Source organism: Cimex lectularius, unplaced genomic scaffold (genome assembly GCF_000648675.2).
Source record: "Cimex lectularius strain Harlan isolate CLEC.00 unplaced genomic scaffold, Clec_2.1 scaffold344, whole genome shotgun sequence".
In the NCBI taxonomy this organism is placed as follows: Eukaryota; Metazoa; Arthropoda; class Insecta; order Hemiptera; family Cimicidae; genus Cimex; species Cimex lectularius.
The window spans coordinates 308,977-324,700 of NW_019392996.1; the positions used below are offsets into that span (position 1 = coordinate 308,977).

A 15,724-nucleotide genomic window follows, 5' to 3' on the forward strand; every position below is an offset into this window, starting at 1 on the left:
CCAATTTCATCTAGTTTGGTGGTGGACTTTGTGCACACAAAACGTCTCCTGTCTGCCTTATTTTTTTAACTGTGATGATTGTAGTAATTACTATTTTATTTTTTGACTATAAACGACGATCAACAAAATAACAAATAGAGAATTATTTTTGGAACCGTTTTATATTTTTAAGGGGTTCAAGGGTTTTGATTTCTTTATAACTTGTTTTTAATATATAAAAAACCCTGTATAACATTATGTCTATTGTGTATCTATAGTATTTTGGTGTAGTAATAATATGTGTTTTGTTTAATTGAATGTATTGTATATAAATATAATTTACATAGGAAAGAATTTAGTATGCTAATTACTAACATGGTGTGTTTGTGTGGTGGTTATTAGGTCAGGCTTAGCAGTAACGAATGTTAAGTTATCTAGTCAACTCATACCATGAAACCTACAAATATATTGCAGCCAAACAAGGTTTGTATTTTTACGGCCTTTAGTGAATGTAGTCATATGTTAAGTCATTCTTTAACTACGCAACATTAAAATTTAATAACAAAAGTGATTACGTTTTGAAATAAAAATGTACACATTACAAAGTCAAATAATGTAAAATCATTCAAACGAAAAAATTTAGATCAGATATATTTAATGATTTATTGAGCTTGATTGTTGTTTGAAATTAGTCAAAAATAAACACATAATTCAATTTTACTTTTGATGAACTGACATCGAAATGTAATCCATTCTTTCAGAGACATTATGTCTTCTAGGCAAAAAGAGAGCAGATATGCAATGGAGGAAGAAGAAAGTATTATTAGTTTAGAAAGACCCAAGATTTCACTTGGAATAACAGAGACTAAGACAATTATAATAGCTCAAGAAAAAAAAACACCAGGAATTTTCCGAAAAGATGTCGAAGAATCGTTTCAATTTGAACAGCAGGTGAGGAATTAGTTTACATTACAAAAAGCCACTTAGGTTTATTTTGTTTTTGTTTTCAGGATCAACAGGTGCCATCAAATGTTCCTTTGCTCGGAGTAAGTGCCCTACAACCATTTGTTAAGGGCAAAACGTATAAACCAATATCATTTAACCCAAGTAGGAATCAAGTTGCTCAATTTGCAAATTAAATTAAAATTGTAAATAATTTATATCTAAAGCTTGTTTTTTGTTTTTATTTTGTATCATATGTTGGTTTTGTAAACTAAAATTTTATAATAAAAGTACTAACAGAAATGTTTAATACTACCTCAAAATCTTTTACTTTTCATTTTAAAAAAAATGATTTTTGGAAAAAGTAGATATTTACTCAAATTAAACAGTTTTTGGTCTTCCTTGCTGATTTGAGCAATTGGATGCATTTCAGCATTTCACGATCTGCAGTATTGGCCCTTTTTTGTATTAAGTTAAGCCAGACCTGAAAGCTAAATCATCCTTTGTGTTACAGCACTTGAAATTATATTTATCAAATTTTTTGTTTTTTGTAAAAAAAAAAGATCTGAAACAACCAAATTACAGGCTTACCATTTAATCATAACTCATCTTCCATTTCTAGGATTATATATATACAACTTAAATAATTATATTGCCAATTTGTATAAAATAATTTAAAAACGTCCACTACATACTAAAGAGCAGACCCATTATCAGGAAAGTGCATTGAAATTTTTTTGAATGATAGCTGTCCTCCTTTGTTAAACGAATAGTTTGCTTTTGATAGACTTCTGATTCAGGATTTATACAAGCTCAGGTTTACTAATTTATAATTTATTTTATACTACTTATAAGCTATGATTTACTCGGCTATGCACATGGATGTACATAAATGCGTGCACAGAGTTGATCCTATCACTTCTCGCAGTCCACTGGCCATTCCAGCTGTTGTGCAATTTACAATAAATTACCGACAGGCCTTGAGTGTCATCCACGCCAGGTGTTGGAAGTCTGGGTCACATCTAAGTCTTACTTGTCCAACCACTTTGATTGGACTATGAGTGCTGTGAATAGCTAGGTAATTTCAGCCCCAATGCAATCCGTTTCTAAATTCAAACCCACTCTCTTAAAATCATTCTTTCTTATTTACATACTATTCACTAAGGGTGAGAACTTGATGGTCCTCCACACATATAAGTAATCTAATTGAGAGTCAATGGGATGTTCAATATTCCACCATCAGTCTATTTTCACATCCACCCTAATAAATTCATTTAGTCTCAATACACCCAAAGAAACAAAAGATGAAATATCCACAAAACAAATACAGTAAAAAAACTCGCTGCCAAGCTCAAGTGCAATTCTCATAACGGGTGGCAATCCCATGTTCTCTCTATATGCCAAAGAAACTCTTCAATTAAGTGGGACATATTGACCAACATTTCTCTATTTGAAGGACACATACATGGTCTTTGGACCAAAAGTAAGTCTCCGTGTGTCAACCTCGCATGGTTTATTTGTAATCAGTTGTGGATAAACCCTCTTCTATGTTTCATTTCCTACAAAAGAGAACGTTCATTTTTGTGTTAAAGTGGGATTAGTAAATTCTCATATAATGTTATACTGCAGTCATAATATCCATTAGCTCTCAGACACTTTCATGCTAATAAATACTTTCCTTCTCAATATAAACAAAATAAGATTATCTATATATGACAATTAATTGGTCAAACGGACCACGAAAGTAGTGAATTAATTATCTATATATACTAAAAAAAAAAAAAAAAAATCTGAACAGGGGAACCAAATACTAAATGCTGTGCTCTCATTTTCATATCAGTGGTACTCCTGCACGCTCTCTATGTACAGCCTTGGTATACATATACACATGGGCCTTGCCTCAAAAGTAAGCGTTCCATGTGTAAACCTCGCATGACCTTAATTGGGTGGGGATGAACCCTCTCCTACAAGTCAGATCTTCTGAGGGCCACTATCGACATTGCTTTTGATAGATGAGAGTTTCTCTAACATCGATGGTGCCACTTTCTTTTAATCGTGTTATTTATTTTTAGCATCAGAGGGCTGGAACGAGGTAGTTAAGTCCGGAGGTTGGGACGTCTTGTCTTTAGCTGTGTCGTCTGCCTTTTTTTACCCACAAGACCTATATATCCAGGACCCAGACAACCATCACTGTTTAAAATCTATTCTTAAGTAACAAAGATACTAATTATGATGTAGTATCTCTGTCAATCATGTTAAATTATTCCAAAAATAATGTGACGTTAAAGACAATCGATGTGACCAAGTTTGTTAGCGATAAAACGACAAAAGACTTTTCATAATAATTTTTATTGCACAGTAGAAATCCACATTCATAAGCTTACAGTTTCAGGTTCTACACCTTTCCCAATTGCTGATGACAAAAGTAACATTTGTGTGAAGTAAGCAAACCATATTTACACGCCAAAAAAATTACATAGGAATGTGAACATTGAATGCATGATCACCAATATATTATTATGTTGTCTATGTATAAAGAAATAGATATAAAGAGAAATGGATATTTTAGACATAAAAAAAATTATCAACATATCACCCAGAAATTTTATTTGTGCAAATTAATCAAAAATAATGACAAAAACAGATTCAACAATATTGTTTAACACCAATAAAATTAAATGCGAATAATAAAATAGACTATGAAATGATCTGCATATGAGATATTGTAATGATTTAATAACAATCAAACAAGTTTCAGATTGTTTTTTACTCTAACAAAAACAATTTAATTTTTTTTCTTGATTTAATATAACCTTATCAATAGAAACAGAAGTAACGAGAAAGACTTGCTAAACACAGCACATAAACAAAAAACGAACATAAATGGTAACTATAATGAAAATAGTACTTACAGTTTGTTTTACCTTGCAATGGTAACTGAAAAATGTAATTCTTCATGAAGAATACAACATTTTCTTATTAAATCAGTATTCATTTGTTATTTTTTTCATGTTTCATCTTCTTTAATAAATTTGGTTCGAAAAATGCTTTAAAAAAAAAATTGCACAAGTTACTCAGTTTACACCTTAAATCCGCTAATTGTCAATGTTCGAAAGTTTATCATTCTAAAGTGCTGTGGAATGAAATCAATGATTCTGGGATATTGTCAGCCTTCTTCATCCTTAAAAATTTTGCTTCTGTTATAAAACCACTTTCAAACAAAACTTTTGTCAGCGTCTTAAAGTTAAAAGATGGATCACTGGCATCCATTTCATTGAGCATTTCTCCAAATTTCAGAGATTCTACTAGGTGAGTTGTCAATAACTGGGTTGAGTCATTATTAACAGACTGGAAGTATAATTTCATATGACTGACCTGAAAAAGAACAATATTGAAAAAAAAAAATTGAAAAAAAAAATATATAAAAGATTCAACGTAAACTATTATCAATTATTCAACATATACGTACAGAAAGCAGCAGACCAAAATGATCAGAAAAACCAAGATAAAGGTGGCTTTAAAAAAGCACATTGTTGAAAATGTTTAGATCTGAACTAATCTATTTAAAAAAAATCCAGGAATGGTCGCTAATGAAATTTTCTCTCATAAAAATTTTGTTTTGTACTTTTTTAAACTTTCTTTTAATAATTGATAACTGTGTTCACCCGAGAATTTTTCTGTTTCTGTAAGATAGCCATTCACAGTGCAACCTACTGTACTACTAAAAGTGCTACTGGGAATTGAATTGCTCAACGAAGAACAAAAATTGTTGATGCACTGTGGAAAAAATCACATGAGCTGGTTAGGTTAGAATTAGAGTTAATAATAGTAATTTAGTTAGGGTGAGGGTAGGGAATCAGGATAAGCTGTGTTAGGGTTAGGGTTAGAGAGGGGGTTACTTAGGATAGGCCAAGTTAAAGTTAGGATTAGGGACGGGTTAATAAGGCTAGGGTAACGGATGGATTAGTTAGGATAGGTCAAGTTAGGGTTAGAGATGGGTTTGTTAGGTTAGGTTAGGGTTAGAAATGGGTTTGCTAGGGTCAGGTTAGTAAGTTACTGTTAGGGATGGGTTAATTGCAATAGGGACAGATTAGTTAGGTTAGAGTTAGGTTAGTTAGGATAGATAGAGTTAAGGTTTGTGTTAGAGACATGTTTGTTAGGTTAGGGTTAGGGACGGGTTAGGTTACATACCCATGATTCATCTGCTAAGTGGTGAAAATTTGTGTGTATGATGCAAGATTTTTCAATAAAGTGATTCAAATAAAAACTTATCAATGAAGTATTTGTGCATTTATAAAGTAATAATTCATCACTAATATAAAATAAATATATAATTAAGTGAAATCCAGTGTAAATATTTAATTTGGTCAAGCGGACCAGGAAACCTAATAAAAATTAAATATTTAACAATAATGCAGAACAACATAAAAAATTAAAAATTATAATACTATTACTTAAAAAAGACCAGTGACATTAAATCTTACTTGCAACCTATATGACTGTTAGAATGCGGACCAATTGTGTTAATCCTTTTAGTAAAATAAATTGAAAAAAGTCAAACTCTGATAAAAGTTGTTATAGTTTTATATACCTCAATATTTTGGAGGAGTTCTTCACTGAATGATATTAAATGAGGAATATCAGAACATAAACATATCCAAATGGTGAATATGAAATCATTATTGTAATTTTCCATCACAAATTCTGTCAGTCTCTGAAAAAAGTAGAAAATTATATTTAAAAAACTAACAATAATAAAAAATCCCTACTTCGCTATTTAATGGTGGTGTGATAATTTCTTTGCAACACTGGTATTTCATAAAACTCGCTAAAGGAAGCAAACTCTTTAACAGCAACAAAATTCCATCAGTTCTTTCTTCATCGCTAGAATAAGGATTAATAATTCAATGTTTAATAATTGCAAATAATTCCAACCCTATTATTTTAACAACCTTATATCAGATGAAACAAAGGATGTGTACAGTTCAAGCATTTCCTTAGGATCTGTCGACTTCTTTAAATCTGTCGATAATGTTGAGAAATCGATTTTAAGTTTTGTTTTATCCGTGGAACATTTATTATCTTCTAAACTGTCAGACTTTTCAGTCTCAGCGAGCCCATAATCATAAGAACAAGAATCTTCTTCACTAAATGATTCAGATGGAAATATCTCCTGGAAAATCAAAAAATAATTTTGTCCTCAAAACTTTCGCCTACCAAATGTCTCCGATTTTTTCTGATAATAGAAAGCTGATAACTTTGAAACGATTCCACTGATCAACAGGAAATTTAAATGCCTTTAGAGCAAAAGCCTTTTTTTCTAAGATACAAGTAATGGCACAAACTTCACTTTCGTAAATAAATCAAAAGTGGAGATATAAAATAAAATGTTTAGGAACTTGTTTATTTCATCCTTATTTTTCTCACTTATAATGACATAAAATCTCAACATTATTGTTATAGACTCAAACAAAAGAAATAAAGCTTTCAACGGTTATGAATTTTTAGTCATGAATTTTTTAAGTGGAAGGCTAGACAGTGTCAAGAAAAAATTGGCCACAGCTAATCAAACCGAAAAATGTCTATTTTTTACTATTACTAATTCATGTTTTAGTCTTTAAAGGGTGCTTAAAACAGATCCAAATTGTTTTTTATTCTCAAATACAATTGTTTTTTAGCCTACTTTATCTAATCTCATTTAATACGATCTTGCATTTTCTTATCCAAGGTAAAAAAAAAAAAAAAAAAAAAAAAAAAAAAAAAAAAAAAAAAAAAAAAAAAAAANTTAATCACAGATTGGTATCAAAAACCAAGAAACACAGATCGCTCTTCAACTTTACATCTCACCATCCTCTTCATACAATAATAAACACGGCCAAAGGGTCTTCACAGAATGATTACCCTAAACCATGAATCATTTCACCACAAGAACATAAAGATGTACAAACAGATCCTCCATAACAATCTCTACCCTACACACATAATTAACAGAATAATCAACAATACAACTCAACACTAACACCATTCACTATTATTAATAATACTACATTAAGTCTATCAAATACAAACAAACCGGCATACATTTCCATGCCATTTATTCAAGGCCTATCACATAAATTAAACAAATTTCTCTCATCCGATAACTTCAAAATAGCTTTCAAAAACTATACAACAATTCAAACACTTTTTTCCAAATTAAAGATCCCACACCAATATCAAATAAATCTGATGTAATCTACAAGTTCACTAATTTCGTGGTCCGCTTGACCAATTAAACTACACAATTAATTAAGATTTTTAGTTGAGATGAAAAAAACTCATAAGGTGGGGTTGAGATGGGGAGATGATGTCCGAGTGGATCGAGGTCACGATAGCTCAGGTGGTAGAGCAGCGGCGTATCAAGCCGAAGGTCGTGGGTTCGAATCCCTCTCGTGCCATTAGCTTTTTTTCATCTCAACTAAAAACCTTAATTAATTGTATAGTAATCTACAAGATCAACTGTTTAAACTGTCCGGCAACTTACATCGGTCTTACATCCCAATATCTGGACAAGAGAGTAAAGCAACATAACTATGATTGCAAAAAACCCAAGCAAAATCCTACAGCACTCGCTACCCACCATTTTGAACACAAACACAATTTTGACTTCAAAAATCCAAAAATATTACGCACAGAACAAAACAAACATAAACGTAATTTTTTAGAAATGGTTTACGTCAATAGAGATAAACACAGCATCAATTACAGAACAGATACATGTAAACTCAGTCGCAGCTACGCCAATATCATTAATCAAATTCAATATAGATAACATACATATATTATCACATCACATTCCACACATCAAATATTTTTCACATGGTCTAATTTTCCAACAATTTAGCTTTCCTTTTCCTATTTATCCCTTTCTATATAATCCTGAAAAGATAATCTGGCCAAACCATTACCAACGTTTTTTCCCTTCGTCGGCTCTTTTCACCTCAAAGAAGCCGATGCCTTATACAAAAATGTCTTTTCTATACCAACTTCCTTCCCCACCCCTTCAAAATCCAACGTATATAAACATAAAATAGCAATATCTCACTGGCACTCTCAACACGACACGCAAGAATGGCACAATTACACAGAAGACAAACACTTTGAGTGAGTAGAAATACTTTGATTGCATATAAAAGAAAAAAAAAATATTTTGCATTGCATAAATTCACTTCTTTCCACATCCTACATGTATTTGTTAAATGTAAACAATGTTTGTAAATCCCAGGCCCTAAAGATGATCTCAATAAAGATCGAAACGTTGGCACAATAAAGAAAATGTTTTTCTGAAACCTACATCACACCAGACCGCATCTCACGATTTCTGAATAATTATCGATTAACGGTCACTAATCAACACACATTAGAAAAAATGTAAATTGATTTTTTTCTGTAGGCTCTTCATAGCACATTGGCAAGAATGCTCGGAGAAATGTCTAATATTTTTTGGCCTAGTATTATCAAGAAACAATGCACAGACCAAACCGCTGGATCAAAAGGGCTGAAATTCTGGCAGTGAATTCCTATAATGTCACGGATAGCCACTAAGAAAGGATTTTTTGAATTTCCAACCCTAAGGGGATCCTAGGCTTCGGTTGGCTGTTGGCGCTGGGTGGCCCTTCACCCTTGGCGGCCTCAGGCCTCTGGTCCTGCTCTCCCAATTCTCCCCAATCACCACAAAACATGGCTAGTGAGCAAATCTCGACCCCCCCCCCCAAAAAAAAAAACCTAAGGGGATCATATAGACAATTTTTTACTATGTATAGATTGAAGTTAAATGAAGAAGAGAAGAATTTTTTAGAAACGAGACATTATATTAGAAAGCCATACTAGCACTCTGCATCGCATTAGAAATGTACGTTAAAACAAAGTCATGGTTGTATGAAGTTGCGGGTAAAAGCTAGTCAACTATAAATGCACACCTTTTATAAATGCATATTTCTTTATTTTATAAGGGAATTACAACTTCGAGGTATTGAACCCTAGGGATGCTGGTGTTTTCGAAAAAAAAAAAAAAAACATTTCTAATAGAAATAGCTCAGTGATCATGCCTTTTTGGTACAATAAAACCAATGCCTGAACTCTTCTCAACTGTAGACTAGCTAACGAAAAGTTTGACAAGGAAATGGAAAATGCCTCAATGAAATTTATTATTTGAAAGAATAAGTGTGATATTGGGGCTGCGGTGGCCGAATGGTTACGGTATCCGACTTGTGTTTACTTGAGAATAATAGAAAAATTGTAAAGTCCCCCTTGTCCGCAATACCCAATGAGATATCAAGTGTGACAGGAATTTACATATTTTAATCAATAAGTGCGATAAAAAAAATGATCAAACCTAAAAAGGCCAAATTTAAATATGATTCATTATTACAAATTATTGCAATGATCACCTTATCTGAGAACTCAATTTCCTCTTCTTCCCAATCATTCGCTGAAAAAGAATTGCTCTCGGGATTCTCTGCGCCAATCTCTAGTATACGGCGCATTATAATATCAAATCTGAAAAATTGCACAAAAATTTAAGTACGATTTAGAAAAATGAAAACACTTGTTTTCACAAAAATTAACGAGTACTTAAATCTTTACTTTGTTGGGTGTTTTTTAGGTAACGAGCAAATTATGAACTCAAGAGGAAGAGCAATCCCTGATATTTTGTAAAACTTCTTTATTTCTTCTTTAGACACGGATGGGCATAAAATGCAATCAATCAGTAATTCCATGTTAGTCTCTTCATTTTTAGAATGTTCTAACAACCTGTAGTAACCAATAATGTTAATTATTAAATAATCTCCCCATCCTTTGGCAACACTTACGCAAAATATTTTTTCATATTCGAGGAGTTAACTGTGCTACTAACGCCAGTCGTATTATAATCCCAAATCTTCTTCAAATTATTAATTTTACCACAGACTGCTTCTAATATGTCATCCATATTTTCTCTGTAAAATTTAATTAATTTAAATAACTTTTACGATATTTTATAATAATATCTAGCAATAAATAATTAATGTACTCATTTTAATTTAACCGAAAATTCGAATAATTTAACAATATCTTAAGAGATAATTTTTAAAATAACAACAGGCAAAAATGTACTATTACAAAGCGCCATAATTATTGCCCAGATTTGTATGCAATAAAAATTCTCAAATATACCATAAAATATGCTCTAATAAAACATGAAATATGCAATATTAAACATAAACCTCTAGCACTAAAAACCTTTCAAATTTGCCATATAATGCTAAAAATATCACAATACAGAGCACGAATGTCAGAGACAACACACGACTAAGAATTAACTTTTTTAACCTAGGTATATTTTATATTATATATATTTCTTTGGAGTTTCTTTTATAAACTGGAACACAGGCTGTAGGTTTTTCTTTCAAGAATAGTGTCTTTTAATTTTAATTAGAATTGAGAATGGGATACATTTAAAAGTTAGTACAACTACAGTGTTTGTCGCTCAACAATTATTTGTACCTCGAAAAATACTTTTCAAACTTTATTCTTTCCATTTAAGATTTTATTAATTTCCAAAAGTGGACAAGGTGGCTAAAGACTGACCCAACTTTTGGACTTAACCACCGAGATATGGCAAAAAGCTAGTCAAGAGCTTGTTGATAGGTGGCCCTCAGAGGATCTAACTCATAGAACAAGGGTCATCCTTGCCCGATTAAGGATAGGTCATGTGAGGTTGAAACCCAGAAATTTACTTTTGGGCCAAGCCCATGTGTGTCCAGCGCATGTAGGAATGCCACCTAATACGAGAATTGTGCTTGAACACAGTAATGAGTATTTGGGTCCCCTGTTTCAATTCTCGGACAAAACAGAATTATTTTATATTGATAGGTTTGTGTCCCCTAGTGAATGTTAAGAATGAAAGTATTTATTAGCGTGAATGTGTTGTGTGAGACGGCCAATGGCACAATATTGAGTACCCCATTCCTCAATTTGGTTAGTTATATAATAGTTACAAAGGGTGATGGAGGAATATCAAGTTCTCCACCACCCTAAGTGAAACTAATATGAAGTTTTGTTTTAGCACCTCTATAGACCCTTAAAAATAAATTTTTGTTTGAATTTAAATTTATTGCTTTTTTGACATCTAAATTTTTTCTGACTTTTACGAAGTCATTATCGGAATATCTGATTGAAATGGCTACAATTCAAAAATGGCTAAAAGGATTTTAACATCAAACATACCATTTGAAAGAAGAGGAATGTAGCTTTTTAACGATGTATGTAGCATAAAAATATATAAAAGATTTCTATAAGAAAATGCACAGAATAGTTAAATTATTTGTCAGAATTTTTTTAAAAAGGAAATAACAGTCTGATTTTAATGTTTGATACAGTTATAAAATGCACCAACATTGGTTGTCCTACTGTGAGACTGACTGTTTTTGTGTTTCAAATTACTTGAGAAAAAATAATTTTTTAGGAAAGGCAAAAAATCTGCACCAAGAAGTTTTGGAAAGAGAGGCTTCAAAAAAGATGCCAGTTATTTTAAAGGGATTCTATTGTGTCAGATTGTTTTCATCTTTGTTCCTGGCGAGTTAAATTTTAGGTTCTTGTTTTTCCCCACTTTAGCTGCCTACTTTTTTTCCAGAAATCAAAATTGTTTCATTTATGCAGAAGAAAATTTGAACCATATTACAGCCAAGGTCGGAACCGTGAGCAAAAATAATATGCAATTGTATGTAAATCTGTGTCATAATCCTAATAATAAATCCGCAGAAAGAAAGGGATTTACCAACCTGACAACATTTGCTTCTATGCACCACTCTAAAAGAAGATTCAGGGCGTCAATTCTATCTTTAGATTCCAAAGCAAGTGCGGCCTCCTTCGAGCAAACGGTTTCATCGACAAATGTCTTCAACTGGCTACTGTCAATTTTAGATAAATAAGGAAATATTTTCTCATACTGAGACATCCAATTTAAGGAAGATTTCTTGGAAAGGCACTGAAATATTTAAATAATTTAATCTAAAAAATACCTGTTCATTGTGCTGTGAATTTTCCTGTTAAAAATATATACAAAAAATGTTCATACTATAAAAATTCAATACAATCAGCAGATTATTACACTCCAATATATACTTAATTTCACCTGTTAATTATTATTTGTGGCTACTGTGAAAAATATCCTAATATTTACCAATAAAGAAAATTTACATTTTACTTGTGTGCAGGAAGGTATATGATTTTTTCTCCACAGTAACCACCATATGTTACATACCATTTTCCATAACTGAAATATACCTTTTCTTTGAATTCTTGAATCACTAATTCCAAAAATATGTCACTGTCATTAAAATTATAAATATCAGTTGTAATAATTTTCTTTAAAGCCTTGATCAGTTTCAAGAAATCGTTTTCATTGTAATTCAAACTCTCTTTGAGAGCTTCTAGTAGCCGGCTGTGATTCTCGATTAGATCTCTATAGTCCAGATCTGAAATAGTAAAATTTTAATACATGTAAGAAGTGAGACGTAGCGATATTAGTAACCTGGCAACAAATCAGCTATTTTAGCCAGCAAATCGATGTGTTCTGAAGGAGTGAGAGAATGTATAGGATAATGGTTGTCTAACTCTTTCAAAACACTGAACAACATCATTAATTTTTGATAGTTAAACCCATCCATGCTTGGCAGTAGAGATATCAATCTAAAAAAATAGTAAATGTTTTCATATTAAATAAGGCTGAACAAAATACAGGATGGAAATTATGAAACTACCTCTGTCTTATAACATCTGATTCCATTTTTAATATCGAAGAAAACTTTTCGTTGTTTAATGAAATCGATAAAGAGTCCTCATCGTTTTCAAATATTAAAGACGATATATGTGTTACGGCAACTTCTGCAACTGGAAGGTTGTTTTCAATTGCCAAGTTTATTGCAAGGCTAAGTTTATCACAGCTCCTATGAATTAATATTTCATGTAAATATAATATATGTGTTGGAAATTGAAAAAGCCTGGCAAGACAGAACACGATCCGCTGCGGAAAGTATTATCTGAAGGAAATGGCATTGCAATCTAGTACTATCCCATTTATATCAACCCTATAAGAAAGAACATGATGGAAATGATAAATGATGGAGTGAGTGTGGTGTCCAATCCTTTTTAAAAAGATAGTTCCTACTCACAGTAAGTTGTTTTGCAACGATCCGGATTTCGAGCCTTTGTAGAAGTCCTTCAACCTGATGATGAGCTAAAAGGCTCGAAATCCGGATCGTTGCAAAACAACTTACCTTTTTAAAAAAGGATAGAACATGATGTATCGGTTCAGGTCTGATTTTGTCATGATGACAAGTGGTTGTACAAATCATAGATTGCACGCCTGATCATCTTACCACTTTGGATCCTTGAGACACATATTAAGTCTGTTCTATGTTAAAAAGGGTGTTCAATCATTAATAAGGGTGTCTGAAAGTACCAAGAAATCTGTGGTGATGTTTTTTATTTTTTGTACGTTACGGGCTATTGGCCAATATCGAGCAGCCAAAATGTGCTAATTGAATGAAATACCCCACCCTACTCTGGCTTGGCTTTAAGATGCCTTCACTTAATTAAAGCTGTTGAAATAAAGGTCATTGGTGTTGTGGGGTACTGGTTACTTAATAAGAAGCCCATTTGGGCTGCTGAAGATGGACCCAAAATGTACAACAAATAAAAAACACCACAGATTTTTTTAAACACCCTTGATCTATATTGTGAACCATGGATAAAACAACAAAAGAAATATTTAAGTAACTAAAACTGTGCCATCCCCTGCTTTTTCTCTCTTAATAGTTTCATGGATCCAACATCTTATTTGCTCTGAACTCTTTTGTGGCATATCAAACTGCCAAAAAACGTGGTTCCATTAGACGATAGATTAAAGATAAGTCCTCCAATTTATTTATTTATACTATAAACTCAACCAGCAAGGCCCAAAAAAGAGCAGTCGTCACTATCAAAATAATAAGGTAAAATAAAATAAAAAACATAAAAATAACATGATATATAATAAAAATAATGTGAAAAAAGACTAAAATGTTAAGAGATCATACAAAAAAAACAAAAAAAAAAAAACATTGCATTAGAGATATTGTTTTTAAAAGTATATAAATACTCTGAGAAATAATAAGAGTCTGCAGTTTCCCCATGGAAGGCAAGGCTAAACATGAAATGCCTCCCATAGCTGGTGCGATACCAGCTCCAAAAAAAAGTTTGTACACCCTCTCAAAAGGCGTTGAGGAACTGGCAGGCCAAGACTAAGAGAATCCCTGGAGAAGAGATTTGAGAACTTTCCATATCAATGTAAGACAGGTAACACGCCGTCTGTCGGACAAAGATTGAAGCCCCGTAAAAAGAAGCCTATCAATATAGAGAAGGTAATTAGGAGTGCAAAATTTAAAGACAAGTATCTAGCAGCCCTACGCTAAACAGATTCAACCAGATTAATCTCAGGTTTACCAAATGGATCCCAGACAATACAACGATACTCCAGAAAACTGCGGACCAATGTCTGATATAACATTTTAACCAAGTAACATTTTTTTTAAGGAAAGGAATTACTGAAGTCAGAAGTAAAACATTTTACAAAACCGAGAATCGTAAAAGCTTTACATCTAACCTTGGAAATGTTATTACAAAAATTGCATTTATTATTAAAAATTATACTTAAGTTATTTTGGTTAGTTTTGTAGTCCAGGACAGAGACATGCGAAAAATTTCACCAAAGGAACTAGGACGTGTTAGGACTAGATAATAGTTGGACTGCTAACTGAACACTGCAGAAGGCATACAAACTCGAAGTGGCAGAAACAAGCCTATGCAGGTGCAAGGAAAAAGAGTGGAATATGTCCTCTGTTGGTATGAAGGCTCATGTAAGCTAAGATTCCTACTCCTGAGAGAAAGTTTGTAAACAAGCTTTGGGATCCGGTAAAAAGTCTTAAGCTTAATGAGGAGCAATGGAGATGCACAATAGACCACTATTGGTTGTGGTGTGCTGGTCATAAAGGGGCTGACTGCTACTCTAATCTTAATCTTAACATTTTTTTTTTTTTTAAATTTTGCAATGCTAATAGCAAAACGAGAGGTTCTTTGCCTAAATTCATACTCAATAACAATAGAAAAAAAAAAAGGAGTGAAAATGCATTATAAGCTATGTGATACCCCCCTCTTATCACAACAGATTGCTTTCTGTCTGGTCAGGCATTTACTTCTATAATTTTTTATGAACTGTATTTATAAATATATATTTTAATGCAAATAAAAACTTTAAATTGTCATACATTGCCAGTCCGAGAATAGTATCTCTCCTGTAATCAGCATCATTCATAAATCGCTCTGAGTTAACTCCACATTGCAAGTTAACTACTTGTTGAGCTTGCTTATAATTTGCATATCTTGTCCGATGTTTAGTAATTAAATCTATGTATTTTATATCTTTGCTGTCCTGGCTGTTCACCCATGTAACTACCTACGCAAATATAAAAATTGTAAATTGCCATTTTTTTAAACATTTAACTACTGCCTTACTTCCTGAGGTGTGGATAAGACAGGATGGTCTCCCATGTATGAAAGAGAGCTCAATGAATAGAAATAAATAGCAAGCTGAAATGTAAACGGTGACTCTGGAATATTCATAAAAAATTCCTCGCTGTCTTCTGGATCCAAGAGGGATAACAAATAGCCAAGAGATAATAATGTACTCTCTGTAATGTATTTCAGGCTGCAGCCAATAATAACTATGACAAAAACAAAAAAA

The 15,724-nt window shown here is 32.3% G+C and overlaps 2 protein-coding genes across 6 annotated transcripts in view; one reads left to right on the forward strand and one right to left on the reverse strand.

Moving 5' to 3' along the window:
- The window catches only part of LOC106664129, a 64,780-nt gene extending 63,544 nt beyond the window's left edge, over positions 1–1,236 (forward strand). Inside the window, exons 17-18 of one of the 5 annotated variants that reach the window (XM_014389568.2) lie at positions 759–930; positions 990–1,236. In XM_014389568.2, the coding sequence (XP_014245054.1) occupies positions 759–930; positions 990–1,118 (301 nt within the window). In that variant the 3' untranslated portion in view covers positions 1,119–1,236. Of the gene's footprint in view, positions 1–381; positions 464–740; positions 931–989 lie in introns of those variants that run through there. The other 4 variants (XM_014389567.2, XM_014389571.2, XM_014389570.2 and 1 more) reach the window with 4 other exon arrangements.
- A 2,015-nt stretch (positions 1,237–3,251) lies between these two features.
- Positions 3,252–15,724, reverse strand: part of LOC106664104 (neuroblastoma-amplified sequence-like) — a 31,229-nt gene continuing 18,756 nt past the window's right edge. The window contains exons 30-42 of the mRNA XM_014389522.1: positions 15,496–15,704; positions 15,249–15,436; positions 12,705–12,890; positions 12,476–12,633; positions 12,229–12,419; positions 11,724–11,929; positions 9,774–9,899; positions 9,547–9,714; positions 9,351–9,459; positions 5,874–6,094; positions 5,691–5,805; positions 5,513–5,635; positions 3,252–4,296 (exon numbers count right to left, since the gene is read on the reverse strand). Coding sequence (XP_014245008.1) covers positions 4,042–4,296; positions 5,513–5,635; positions 5,691–5,805; positions 5,874–6,094; positions 9,351–9,459; positions 9,547–9,714; positions 9,774–9,899; positions 11,724–11,929; positions 12,229–12,419; positions 12,476–12,633; positions 12,705–12,890; positions 15,249–15,436; positions 15,496–15,704 — 2,255 coding nt within the window. The 3' untranslated portion in view covers positions 3,252–4,041. The remainder of the gene's footprint in view (positions 4,297–5,512; positions 5,636–5,690; positions 5,806–5,873; positions 6,095–9,350; positions 9,460–9,546; positions 9,715–9,773; positions 9,900–11,723; positions 11,930–12,228; positions 12,420–12,475; positions 12,634–12,704; positions 12,891–15,248; positions 15,437–15,495; positions 15,705–15,724) is intronic.